This window comes from Vigna angularis, chromosome 10 (assembly GCF_016808095.1).
Source record: "Vigna angularis cultivar LongXiaoDou No.4 chromosome 10, ASM1680809v1, whole genome shotgun sequence".
Taxonomy (NCBI): domain Eukaryota; kingdom Viridiplantae; phylum Streptophyta; class Magnoliopsida; order Fabales; family Fabaceae; genus Vigna; species Vigna angularis.
The window spans coordinates 28,624,427-28,638,718 of NC_068979.1; the positions used below are offsets into that span (position 1 = coordinate 28,624,427).

Consider the following 14,292-nt stretch of genomic DNA (forward strand, 5'->3'; position numbering starts at 1 on the left):
ACTTTTGTTATTAAGAAATGATAGCATACACATTTTTATATTTGTGAAATGATACTATGATATATCTTTTTTATATTCGTTTAACACTAGATTACCTATTCATTAATGTTTAGTTTTATTTTTTAAGATATATATAAGAAATAATATCAATTTAAAATATATAAATAAATATAAATCTTATTTCATAAGTAGGTTTTGTTAGATTAAATTTAAAGTTTATTTTTTAATATGATACATAATAAAATAGTTATAAAAGTGTAAATTTTTTATTTTTTTAAGAAAGAAAAAATAAAATGTAAAAGAGAATAATGTCAAATGTAAAATGTTTTTGTGTGTGAAAGTATTATTTTTCATTAGTGGGTGTCGTTGATTGCAATAGTTTTCTTAGAAGAGAAGAGTCTTCAACGCGGTTGGCGTGTCAAGTGTTGCAGGAAGATGGACAGCGGCTTTTCAGTTGCCACCTTCTCAGAAAATATGTGAAGAAATCACAGAAAGGAAGGCCAAAACATAAATCATTGTTTTGGTGAGACTATTTGGTTAGATGCATCAGACGGAAATCCAATAGTCATAATCATTCTTCTTGTCAATTTACACATTTATTACTTTTTCTTCTTTATGCATACGTTTTTTTTAAAATAAAATTATGAAAACTAATAACTTTTTATGTTATTTATTTATTGATTTTATTCCGTTTATTCTTCTTATTAAAAAAACGTTTAATTAAATTTCTCAATTTTTTTAAAATTTAAAGAATTTCACTGAACGTTTTATGAATAACGGAGAGTAAATTGATTAAAAAATGACTAATCCAACTTAAAATATAGTCGTGAATGTATGATATTAAGTTTTGTGCGAAACCGCGTAAGTTCAATGAATATTTTTTTTTTGTTTATAAAATTATGCTTTATTTTTTATATATATTTATGGAAAAGTTATATGAGTGAGAAAGGTTATGAAAAAGTTGAAAAGGTCGTATTATTTCATTTTCATGTTTTTATGACAAATTGACCTAAAGTGACTTTAAAATTTTTTATTCGATTTTTGATTAAATTAACACTTTACATTATCAACAAGAAGTTCTTAATTTTCAGCTTAAAAGCATAAATTATATACTTGGTTTTCAAGAGATACTTAAATAGTATACGACCATTTGTTTTAATTTTAAAAACCCTTCATCTAAGTTAAAAATGAGAGGTGTTAAATTTTACTTCTTTGTAGTGTAAATAAATCTTGACGGGTACCCAAAAATAAGAAAACTTTATGGTAATAAGTAATTATGAATGAATCTCTTCATGGCATTTTTTCATTTTCTACAGCTTTGAATATGACTAGTAGTAACATATATCTTGAATACTCTCATTAAAGAAATAAACCGAAATCCAAAGTTTTTTAGCATTCGAACATCACAATCATCCATTTTTTTAGCTTCATCTAAAATATCTATCAACTTTTTAAAAATCATAAATTTAATAATAGTAGAAATTCAAAACTAATCAACTTATCATACCAATAATCACTAAAGTCATAACAAAGTAGTGTAGTGTAACATCCCAATAAATAGTAATTACCATTAATTAGAATTAATTACAATTAACAGTAAACAGTCTTTACAACTAACAGCGATCAAAAGCCGAACGGCTGGAATAGTAGCGTTACAATAATCAAGTCCAAAAACAGCGAACGCTAACAACGAACGGTTTACAAAATAAATAACCGAACGTCCCCAAAGACTAAACCGATAACCCAAAGACTAAAACCTAACGAGCGTACTAAGGCTCGGCTTTAACCTCCACTTCAACAAGGTTGGCGTCCTCCAAATTTTCTTCTTCCAGCATTTCTTCAAGTGGCGCCTCCCCATCTGCTCACATCCACAACGGATGATCATTGCATTGACAAGACGGACGTACATAACCAATAGACAACACAAGGAAATTGCAAGGGTAAGCTTAGGTAATTTAATTCGTACAACTCACATACAATTTAACATCAGAAATTAACACTCAAGACATACATCAATAAATCAGGATAGAATAAATTAACCAACACTCATAACTGACGACTGTCCAGACTGTATGAATCCATGTAACCGCAGGCGTTCGTGCACTCGGGTGATGTAGTAACTGGAACCATCCATCAGCTGCCACCCGAGGTTAACCCTATCAGCCTCAAAGTACTCAATAGGGCTAGGGCCTCCTGCCATTCCCACACATGACCTACTCCCCTCTACATGAGGATGAGCACTCACGGAATATCAGGATGATCAGCCATCAGCGATTTTACCATGGTCATACTATACAACTTATCACATTCAGATCATATAAACGTTCCTCCTTGGAACGTTCGTTAAAAATCCACTTTCAATATTCCTCTTAAAATAACGTTCACACACCTTAACCATTTCTATTATTCACATTTTCATTCTGTGTTCCACTTTCATAAATTAACGAACGTTCATCCTTTTCGAAATAAGGACGAACGTTATTTCAGTACAGAGAAATAATCGTTTCTGAACAACAGAAACGAACCTCAGTCCTCTGACGGACGTTATAAATACATGACTTAATTAAAGGGAATTGACTTTAGAAGTTCGGAATAATACTTAGAATAATTTAAGTATAAAGATTTTAGATTGAATCCAAAGGATAGATACAATACAATTCCTTTAGATAAATAAACCAAGCGTGATTAAATTTCAAGAGGGAATACCGCCAGTCAATGACCGAACGTCAACTAATAATTTGAACGAACGCTATTTAAAATCAGGACGAACGCTATTTAAGATTTGGACGAACGCTATTTAAAATCAAATAATTATTCAATTTGTATGAGCGCTTGATAGAAGACCTTGCGCGATTTAGAACTGACGCTCGTATAAGACCGAGCGCTATTTCGGACGAACGCTTGGTAGAATACCGTGCGCCGTTTAGGACAAACGTTCGACATAAGACCGAACGCTATCAAAGACGAACGCTCGACAGAGAGTCGAACACTATCAAGGACGAACGCTCGACATAAGGTCAAACGCCATCAAAGACGAACGCTCGACAGAGGGTCGAACACTATCAAGGACGAACGCTCGACATAAGGTCGAACGCTCAATTAGCATTTCAAATGGGATGCTCGTTCTAAGACAGAATCCTTTCCAAATGAAAGGATTTAACTCTAAATCAATTTTAGAGAAACCGAACGGTATATGACCGTACAAGGACGAGCGTATTTTATCAAGCAGAGAATATGATAATTTTCCAGATTTTTCAGTTTACAATAACTTTACAGTTTTCATACGATTCATAACTTATAATTTCTCTCCACCATAAATCTCATACATTACAACATTCATATTATCATCCCAAACCATACAGAAACTCAATCATATTCCAAATCATATATTTCATTCTCAGCATACAGTTCAAACAATATTCTTCACATACATCCAGTGCAACCATGCTCGTTCATGCATACTTAAATATCATACAGTTCATACATCCAGTACAGTTTCATGCTTTCACACACATCATACAGGTATAAATTAAATTACTAAAGCTTCCCTTACCTGGTCTAGCAGTGCACTTCCAATTGCTAGGGTTTCACTCGTACTCTCACAGCTTTCTATCCAAGGAGTTACTCAACAACTTTCACTAAATCTAACATACCAAAAATCGTAAATAGATCAAACCTCTAACCCATGCATGCAACCAGAATTTGGTTCGCAGAAACAAAAGGGGAGAACGTTCAGGGGCGAGAACTTACCAGTCACAAATCCTAAGGTGTTCGGTTCAAATGAAAGCTCACGACACCGTGAACGATCCTACGGTTCTGAAACGAGAACAAAGATGTTGATGGTGAGTTATCTTAGAGAGAAGACGAAGGAGTTTTAGAGAGAAGTTGGAGAATTTTAATTCAGATTTTCTGGGAAGAAGATGAATCATGCAAGGAATGGAGAAGAGGTTTCCAGAAAATATTTTTCTCTTCCCACGCAGGACGAACGTCCATTCTCTGCATGCCACTTGTTTTTCACTAACGTTTTTGGACGTTCCCTCAGTGACACATGGCCGGCGCATGCAGAGTGGAAGTGAGTGGGTTTTGACGTGGCACAGTGCATTAAATGGGGTTCAGAGTGTGTGATTTGGTGTGTTAAATATCTAGGGTCTCACATGTAGCATAACACTCATTCCAGCACAATTATAGTCTTTAAATTAATATATTACTTGATGAATGATTGAATCCTAGTTTCTTTTGACATGCTGAGATTATAGAATGAGGTTTTTTGTTTTTATCTCCCCCTCAATAAATAAAATACTATGTATTTATTTTGGTAAAAATAGTCAACATTTAATTAGATATATTAATATAGTGATTACACATTTTACTCTAAAAAATCATAACTGTTTCCAGTGTAGGGTCGAGGATCTCCATAAAACAGTCATTCACACTTTGTTCCAAATTCACTTGGGTAATCTTACTAGTCTTAGATCAAATCCTTTCTTGTTCGGGTTCCTGACCATTCGGGATGTATCTACTAAAGATACTTCGACGTTCAAGTCAGTGATTGATCCAATTGATAGTCAGAGCAAAGTTTTAAATTTAAAATAAATAAATCCACCTACCTTCCTGTTCTTTGACCTATATTTATAAATTTCGATATGGGTCTGATATTAGTAAAACCTTAATTATGACTTAATCCTTCCTAATAAATGTTTATCCGTAATCTCGACTTAACAAGATATTTGAATATGGTTAGTTGTCAGGGTATATGTCTGTTCGGCCTTCTCTCCTTTTGGACCGTTCGGTTGATGGATCGTTTATCTGACTTATATTTGTTGGTTTTTGAGCCGACTAAATCTTTCGAATGATTTCACCTGGTCGCTACAACAGATGTCATACGATACAATAACAATAATATATATTGTACAAACCGATATTTGGTTTACTTAATGTGAAGATTCATTCTATCCATAACAATTATAATACCGAAATAAAAATTGTTTTAATTTTAATAAACTTAAAAAAAACGTTTGATAAGATGATTAAAGGAGCAGTAATATTTAGTGATAAATGTACTACTAAATGAAAATATAAGGAAGTCAATTTCTTGAGAAGGAGAGTTTTCCTTCCTACATAAACCTTATTGGCAAACTCAAGTAAACACGCCAAAAGGAGAGACCATGAATTGGTTGGAAAGTACGAAATTAGACTAAGTAGTCATACGGAGGAGCCTTCATTGTCAATATTTTGTACTCTGTCAAGAAACCAACATACATTCTTCTTTTCTTTTCTTTTTTAACTTTGACACAACAAAATGGGCTTCTAGATGTTTCTTTTACTTCTTTTTTTAATTAATGTTCTTTTAAAATAGAGATATGTGGATTCTTTTTCATTTTTGGTACTATTGGCATCTATTAAAATTGCTATATATTTTTGTTTCATTCAGTGAGTATTTAAGTGAAAAATGAATTATAATATATTTTTTAACGAAATTAATTTTCAGTCAAATAACAAGTAATATAGATATGGATTCTTTAAGGATGATTAACAATTATTATCTTTCAATGCATGATTATATTAACAATTATTTGAATAATAAAATTAAATTAGCATGTGTTTTTATATTTAAAGAAGTTATTACTACACTAGCATTAACAACTTACTAATTACAATACTATCAATATTGAAAACATTTGATCATGCGAAACATCTAATATTTGATTAGTGTAGAGTTTTAGAAGAAAAACCAAAACTAAGGAAAGAATAAAACACATCGAATCCATACGTAAATTTTTTTAATACATTGTCTTGTAGCTTAAAAGGAGTTTCATAAGTGTAATGTTGCTCAACTCATAGTTTCTTCATCAACCATTTTCATTTTATTCCATCAATTTTTTAATAATCACGAATAAATATGTTTTTTTAATTAATAAACTCTTTTAAATATCTTCTTTTTCGTGTGTATATATATATATATATATAAATATATATATATATATAGAGTTTCTCTTTTATTTTACAGAATTATCAGAGGAGGAGACCTTTTTTTAAAAGACGTTTAGATAAATTCAGAGAGATTCTAGAAATTTTTCTCACATTAAACAAAACATTTTTAAAGGATTAGAAATGGAGTTTCTTCCATATTGGAACTTCTTTCTATCCATTATGAAAAACTAAATCTCGTAAGTGTTGGAGTGAGATGTAACTGCTTTGAACTCTTTTGTACTCGGTACTATCTATATTTATGTATGTTTACTTATGATTCAAAGTTGGTTAATTGATTTATGCTTAACATTTGATGAACTGATCACTTATCTTACTTCACTGGCTTAAGATTTAATGGGAACTAGTCTTAAGTTTGGTTCAATCAATTATCCTGTGTGCTTCTAGATGTTAGGAATATATCTAAGGTTGTAATTGGAGATAGAGTCTTGATCTTAATGTAGGTGATCCATTCAAGCAGTCACTAAGGAATCATACTGAAAAGTGATGATTTTAGGTTCTAAGTGCCAAGAATGGACCTAGAGTTGCACTTAAGAGAATTCCCAAGACTTCATCATTGGTATCATCATATGTACTTATAGATTCGCTACAAGAGAAGGAAAAAATGGTGAAGTCGAACTCCAACAATTATCCACTATGGGCTAGAGATTTCCATAGTGAATAATTGTCTTTGTCCAACTTGACAGATTATAAAAGCTAGGTCATTTTTCTAATTGGCAACATATGACATGATGGTTGTGATTATGGATTAAGAGTTGTTTGCTTAGATGTTCTGATACCAAGATAGAAAATGGTATTGAATGTCATAATTTGCATTGATCATGTATTGTTTAAATATAAACAGTAATATACAATTAAGATCTTATAATTATGGTGATATAGATAAATACTTTCCTAGATAAGATGCTGATAGTAATTACTGTAATATTACACCATAAAAATAAAATTAATATTGTAAATTTCTAAAATAAAAAAATCATAAATAATAAAATATTTAACAAAATATTTGATTCTATCTAACTTATAATTGCATTCATTTTTCAGTGGTAAAAGAGATTTTTCAAACTTATTGCAGTGCATGCTTGAATGATGTGTTGGTACGATGTGGTAAGTATATATCCTAACCGGAAACATACAAGAGAATTGAGTAATACACATGCTGTGAGAGTTTGTAAATTTTGATCCTAAATCTTATATTTAATTGAGATTCTCATTTCTTTCACGCTTGAAACATTTGAATGCTTCTAACTTTGACGGATGAAAGTTTTTCCTTGGTCATCACAAGCTTTGAACAATGTGCTAACAGTGTGTGCACTGATTTCCTTGGTTCAGTCTCAGTTTGCTTGTTTTTACGCAAGTTTGCTGCTTCCATACCTTGGTCCTGTTTGTAGCCATTGAAGTACAAGAGCATGATTTTTTGGACAACTGAGTTGTTTACAGTTGACAACTGAGTTGAAAGGTAGAGAAGACTCAGTTTAACTGTTTCTTTGAATCTTGGTGTAATTAGCAAATCCTAGGCTGGACTATTTCACACTCACTTGTAAAATGGGCTCAGCTTAGGAGGGCCCAAAAAGGCAAAGATACCAACAAATCAGCAAGTACTTTCTCTGGATATGTGATGAGGTGCTTTCCATTAAAGAAAAATTATGGTATTTTCTATGCTCATTTCACTGTTCTATTGCCTTAAGTAGTTTATATATTCTAGTTAGTCTTTAATAGTTTAGAATATTGTTTCTTAATTTAGTTTATCTTTGTCGGTTTGGGTTGTTTAATTTACAAATCTTAACTATTTTTTACTTTCTGTTTTAGCATCATGTTATATATGTTTTGAATCATTATGCATTGTACATATTAATGTCTCTGGTTTTAGCGTTGCTCGGCAGATGTAGTTTATCATGTTGTTTTGTTTTATCTTCTAATATGACTTTAATCTTGGTTCAACAAACTCTGGTTGGTGCGAGTTTTTACATTTTTAGATTACCATTTTTTCTATGTTTGTTATGTTCTGTTTTCTTGAGTTAAAGCATTATTCCATTGCATCAACCAGAGCATTTGATATTGAATCATTTCTTCATTTTAACACTTTTTCTAGCTTAGTTAGGCACCCATTTCATTTAGTTTGTACTACAATTTTGCATCAAATTACATAGTATATGGCCATTTAATTTTCAATCTCCCTAAAATTCTTGTTTTCCAAAATATTAAGGTTTTTTTTAATTAAGAGATAAATTTCACAAAAGTGACTTGTAAGATTTATATTTACCTGTATATTTTTGAATTGATCTTATCTTTAATTGATGTTAAATCTAATTTCTTATTTTTATTGCATTTTACTTAGTGTTTTCATTAAAACCGTCCAAAAAGAGTCAATTTACTCATTGCATGTATATGTCTTGGACTGATATTTGTAATTTGTTTTATTTGGGAAACTTTAGGCCACAAAAACACCTTATTACCACTTATTGTAACAAAAATAAAATTAAATAAATCCAAGAATTGTACATGCAAATGGTGTCTTTGTTTTTTCATTATCCTATTTTAGTTCCTTCAAATTCAACAACTTCAATTTCCAAGTACAGTTTGAGATGCAACCACATTTGCAATTAACCTATTATATACACTGTCTCATGCATGGCATGGTTGCTATTATTCTCTGTTCTATCTGCTTTCTATTCTCCTTCGTTTTCAACTTCTGCTTCCATTTCTTGAACTTCAAGGATTTCAACTCTTCTGTTCATCTTCTTCTTTATCTTTATTGCAACATCAGCTGGTTCAAATCTGCCAAACACACATACCCTACGCTGCTGCTTCTCTATCAAATGGTTCTCTATTACTTCAATATCAAATAACAAACAAAGTGGTTGTTAAAAATTTTCAACACTTGCTGAGTGAATATATTATTTATTGATAATAACAAAAACAATGATCATTAATATTGGAAATCCCACGTTTATAAATAAGATCAATTTATACTATATAAGTGGGTGCAAACCTTATCTTACAAGCAATTTTGTTTTGGTTTAAATTAGGTTTAAAGTTCATTTCTTAACGTGGTATCAGAGTCAGGTTAGAGTCTATCTTAGTAAGATTTCTGTGAATATATTATTCCACCCGTTATCAGTATGAGGTTGAGTTAGTTTTAAAGTTAACTACATAACATAGTATTAGAGCCTATCTTAGCGAAATTTGTGTGAAAGTATGTTGTAAGTCTCACATCGACTATAAATAAAATCAATTTATAGTATATAGATCAGTAGAAACCTCACCTTACAAACCGGTTTTATAAAATTAAGTTAGACTTCTTAACAATTAATTTACAACATTCATCTAAGTCATTTACCTTTCATCCGTAGAATGATTCTCCTTAATTTTCTGCAACAAGAATTGCAGTCGACGTTGATTCTCATGATCATGCAACAATACTGCATTTGTACAAACGGAACCTACAACATTAAGAAACCAAGAAAAACACTTGACCTAAAAGAAGCAGATTTTTTTGTGGGTTAAAAGAAAAACTTGCCTTTTCCGACATAGGATGAGAATTGATGGAACCCACGATTGATTTTTACTTTGGATGAGCCAAAGGCAAATGGAAAAGGAGTTTGTAGAGTGATAAAGAATATGGAATATGAAATTATGAAAATGATGGTGATCTTGGATCAACTTATATTCATATTCATTCTCATTTTTATTCATGGAATCTGATTCCACATGAGTTGGACGAAGCTATATAAGGTAGTTGTTTGTCTTATAACTCCTTTTATCCGTCACTTTGCCTTTACACTTAATTCATTTGAAAACAACATGGCAAGGAGAAGCATCTCTTCGTGCACATGCTTCCCATAGCCTTCAATAATGCTAATAAAATCTGTAAAGAATCTCTTTATTTCTTTCTTAAGTTATTTGATAAACAGCATTAAAGCAACACCTCACATATAAACCATACTTTTCTTGCCTTATTTGTAGAAAGTTGCTATCTATGACTTTAACAAGTCATATATTTAGATGTACAAATAATATTGTTGACTTTTCACTAAGTAAATTTAATGGAAGAGATTATATTATAAAAATCATCCAAATATAAAAGTTATAAAAACTTAAATCTAAAAGGCTTATATTTTTTAAAATTGACAAATGGTTTATTTTTTATTTTAAATCTGAGATAATATTATTAGAATTAATCAATGTATTCAAGATATGATCTGTTTTGATGTCTGAAACTCCTCTCATGATTTTGTCTTTACACTTCCTTCCTTCAACCTCTAATTCACTTTTTAATAAAATTATAACGAAATTTTAAGATTCACCTTTTAATAAAATTATAACTGAAATTTTAAGATTTTAAAACAGATAATACTCCAATACAATACATCCTAATAATATTAGAAACTATTTATAAACATTATGTTTTTTTAATCCACTAAAATTTCTTTTCATACCAAAATCATAACCACACTATGAACACCAACAATACATTGGTTCTAACGAAAGGAATTCAAGAAATTAGTAATAAAGTCACATGCACATGAAAAAGGATGATGATTGATTCTAAAAGAAAAAATGATTCTGAGCTTTAAGTGACCTAATTTCAATCCACGAGACAGAAAAAAGTATTAGAATAAAAAGTTCAATAAGGTCCTATTCGAATAAAAAAATTAGTAATAATTTCTTTAAATTCAATAAAGAAATCGGAAATCAGATTGAGTCATGAATAATACAGTTCATCTGTCAAACTCATGAATGATGAATCCAGAAATTTTGGTCTGTACATAGTGAAATGAATGTAGAAAAATATTATGAATATTTGTTCAAGCACGGGAAGAGCGAAAGATCCGTTTGATGATGGCAATTTTGGGGAGTGAATTCTTGTTGATCTGAGTAATTTGTCGAGTGCTAACTTTCTCCATAGATGCTGATTTGAAAGTAAGTGTCACTTTCTTTTCCAAAACATTAATCACTACGGACTCTGTCTCTGCTCAAGATCAACAAAACCTACCAAATGTTAGCAACAGACTTATTCCATTACAAATCTGTCACAAAGTTCGTCATATACAAGACATTATCATCTTATTTAACTGGTTTTTTTGAAACAAAACAACCTTACAATTTTACTGTATTAGACGACCCCAGACGTAGACTTAGTATGTGGGCCGTACTTGAGAACTCAATCCGGACGATCATGACATGTAAATTTGCAGAGATGATTAAGGTAAAACATCGATTAGAGGTATAGACTCAAGATTGGGCCGTGATTAAAGTCTTGTTAATTCTAGGTTCATGACCAAAACTATAAATACAAGTCAAAGGTAAGAAATAGACAGATTCATTAATTGCGCATTTATTTCAGTATTAAAAGAACCGATTGAACCTTTTACTGACTTAAGCATCGAAACACTTTTGACAGGTACCCTCCCAGGCGTACAGGACGGACGAACACCGATTTACGAAAAGATGGATCACAAGGAGAGACCGAACGAACGTGACCGAGTATCCTCAGATTTAGATGACTCGACCCAAACAGAAACATTTATCAATTTGGACTCTCTAAGTTTTTTGTGTTGTCTGTTTCTAAAATACATTAATGAACACCGATTTTAATATTTTAATACTAAATTACTAATTAAGTCTATCTTAAATCATCTGAACTAAGTCTACGTATTTCTTCTCTTTTCTAGTTGTTTTTGTGCTATCACTCTGCACTCGTGTAGACTAATTTAGATATCTTAAAATATATTTTAAAAAATTAATATATGAAGAAGAGAATATTTTGAAGGTTAAAAGAGCAACAACATTAAAAGTCCAACCAACCACCAACATTGCAGGGCTTCGAACCTTATCTGTCCCTAAGGGGCTTATGGATACTAATTAATAAGCAAAGTTATTATGAACGGTTTTGTCTTTCGCCATTACGGCAGTTTTTGGAAGAATCTAAATTCCTTTTTTACTTCACTCAAATTCACCCTAAAAGAATTGAGTTGAGCATTACTGACAAACAACATTTTGTTGATTTAAAATAATAGAAATATATGAAAATCAAACTCTACTATTTAAAAATAATGATACTTTGACAATATTTTTTTACAATATTTAACATCATCCGTCCAAAATTACTTTACAGTCAATAATAATAATCATAAACACCAACGTAAATCAATCACAGAATGACACGTAGATGATGTTAAAATATTGTAAAAAAATTGTTATCAAATACCATTGTCCATTATTTAATCTTTAGGAGAATTAGAATTACGCTAGACTAAACCATAAGCATGTGATGGTTTTGTTGTTTCTCATGTCTTGATGGAAGTGACTTTATGACTTAGTTGTCGAATACATAGAAGATGTCAAATACGCAATTAACAATAACATGGGTAGTTGAGAGAACCAAGAGTTTCCACAAGAATCAACAACACAAGATTCCAAAGGTGGAGTTAATAAGAACAATAAATGCAGTAGAAATTAAATTACCCTCACATCCTTCCAAAACATGTAGCAGACTATTCCTGGGTGGAAACCTAGAAGGACCACCTCTTATTATGTCTCCCTTTCTCTCTCTTCTCTGGCTTCCCCAAGGGAATCTAGTTCTACTGTTCTTCCTAAGAAACTTTTCTCTTGGAACCAATATCAATCAAAAATTTCTTTTGCTTTGCAGACCCTTCAAAATCAACCTAAACTTTTCTCTTGCCAAACATCTACAGCTAAAGTGAACATAACAAAACAAACAATCAAACAAACAAGCTTACCATTCATCTTTGCAATGATGTCAGTAACCCTTCTCTGGCACTTTTCACATTGCATGTCTGCAGAGAGAACAACCTCTTGAACCTGTTTGAACCATATCAAACCATCACCTTAAAATTCAAGAAATCCAAGGCCAAAAGCCAAAACATGACCAAGCTAACTCACAAACCTGAGGCATGGACAAGGACTCCATAGAAGCTAGACTAGTTCTACTCCCACCAAGAGGAAAACCCTTTGATTTTTTTACACCAACTACTTTCTCAAGCTCCCTTTTAGCACCATCTTCCAAATCCATACCTGTGATTAGGTGTGCAACAGATTCATACAGGACCTTATAAATATATAAATATATATTTAACAGGTTTGCAGCATCAATCTGATTCTGTGGAGAGAGAAATTTGGAGAAAACGATCTATGAACAGCTTGTGTTGCAGTGATGGAGCTACCCCATCTCAATGGTTAAGTAGTTGGTTGAAAAAGAAAAAAATGTACAGAGAGCATAATGGCACAGTATGGTAAAGTGAAAAAGGTTCTATGCCAAATTGACAGAGATTGTTCTTTCACTAACGTGCTGAAGCAGCCCCACATACTGCTTAATTGTTTTTTTCTTCACAATAATTATTTCTTCAAGCTTGCTTATTAAACCAGGTTGTAGCCTAATTCAATGAATCAATTAAACTAATGGTGTTTAAAGGGGCTCTTTGCTCAGCAGCATCAAGAAAGCGACTAAGCAAGCTCCAACCATCATGATTACACTAATCAAGATTATCAAAAGTTTTGTTTGTGAAAGGTCTATCATAGATGGTCCGATAACGGATAAAACAGATTATCACATAAATTTTGTTAAGAAAGATTCTAACTATGCCTTTAATATTATATTAGAAAGTGAACTTTAAACTTAACTCAATCGCACAAAATTAGTTTATATGATGAGGTTTGTATTTTACTTATATATTATAATTTAATTTAATTTTTAATAAATAATAATAGAGTTAATATATGTGTCGAAGATTTTATCATATATATATATATATATATATAATCAATCAAGTTTGAATCGCATTGACACACTAGTATTAATGTCTTATTATTTTTAAGACATGTAATTATTTTACTTCTAATTTTGTTCAACATGTCAATCTTCTAGACTTAGTTCCTAACGTCCTTTGTCGTATCTACTCATTCTTATTGTATTAAAATGCATTTCTTTTATGTGGTCCTTGCTATTAAAAGTTAATTTGGATATTATTTTTCTAAGGAACTTTAAGGAGAGGAAATAAGAAAAAATATATTTATTTTTCATGTAGGATATTAAAGACCAAGAAGTTTGTCATGATGATTAGGCAAGGTAGTGATTAGAAGAAGCTCTTTCTAGAAGAACAAGAGTGCACTTAGAAGCTATTCAACCATTTTGACATTTTTTTTTGTAACATTAAAACTAACTGGTAAGGAAGGACAAAGATAAAATTATTTTATATAAATATTCTTATAATGAATACATACAAAAATAAACACATAGATTGCAAAAGACAATATATAAACTCAAACAAGAAAAAACAAATT

General features: G+C 31.1%; 2 protein-coding genes across 3 annotated transcripts; both read right to left on the reverse strand.

Moving 5' to 3' along the window:
• Window positions 1–8,459: 8,459 nt before the first annotated feature.
• Window positions 8,460–9,689, reverse strand: LOC108335565 (uncharacterized). Its single transcript, XM_017571600.2, has 3 exons — window positions 9,509–9,689; window positions 9,329–9,410; window positions 8,460–8,821 (listed from the first exon to the last, which is right to left on the reverse strand). The coding sequence occupies exons 1-3, from the start codon at window positions 9,518–9,520 to the stop codon at window positions 8,658–8,660; spliced, it is 258 nt and encodes an 85-aa protein (XP_017427089.1). The 5' UTR covers window positions 9,521–9,689; the 3' UTR covers window positions 8,460–8,657.
• A 940-nt stretch (window positions 9,690–10,629) lies between these two features.
• Window positions 10,630–13,313, reverse strand: LOC108335229 (uncharacterized). Of its 2 annotated transcripts, none has more exons than XM_017571198.2 (3): window positions 12,899–13,313; window positions 12,732–12,813; window positions 10,630–10,980 (listed from the first exon to the last, which is right to left on the reverse strand). In XM_017571198.2, exons 1-3 carry the CDS (start codon window positions 13,022–13,024, stop codon window positions 10,946–10,948), a joined length of 243 nt encoding a protein of 80 aa, XP_017426687.1. In that variant the 5' UTR covers window positions 13,025–13,313; the 3' UTR covers window positions 10,630–10,945. The 2 variants fall into 2 exon arrangements, with proteins under 2 accessions (XP_017426687.1, XP_017426686.1); XM_017571197.2 differs by having other exon boundaries at window positions 10,630–10,960; window positions 12,899–13,263.
• Between the last annotated feature and the right edge of the window lie 979 nt (window positions 13,314–14,292).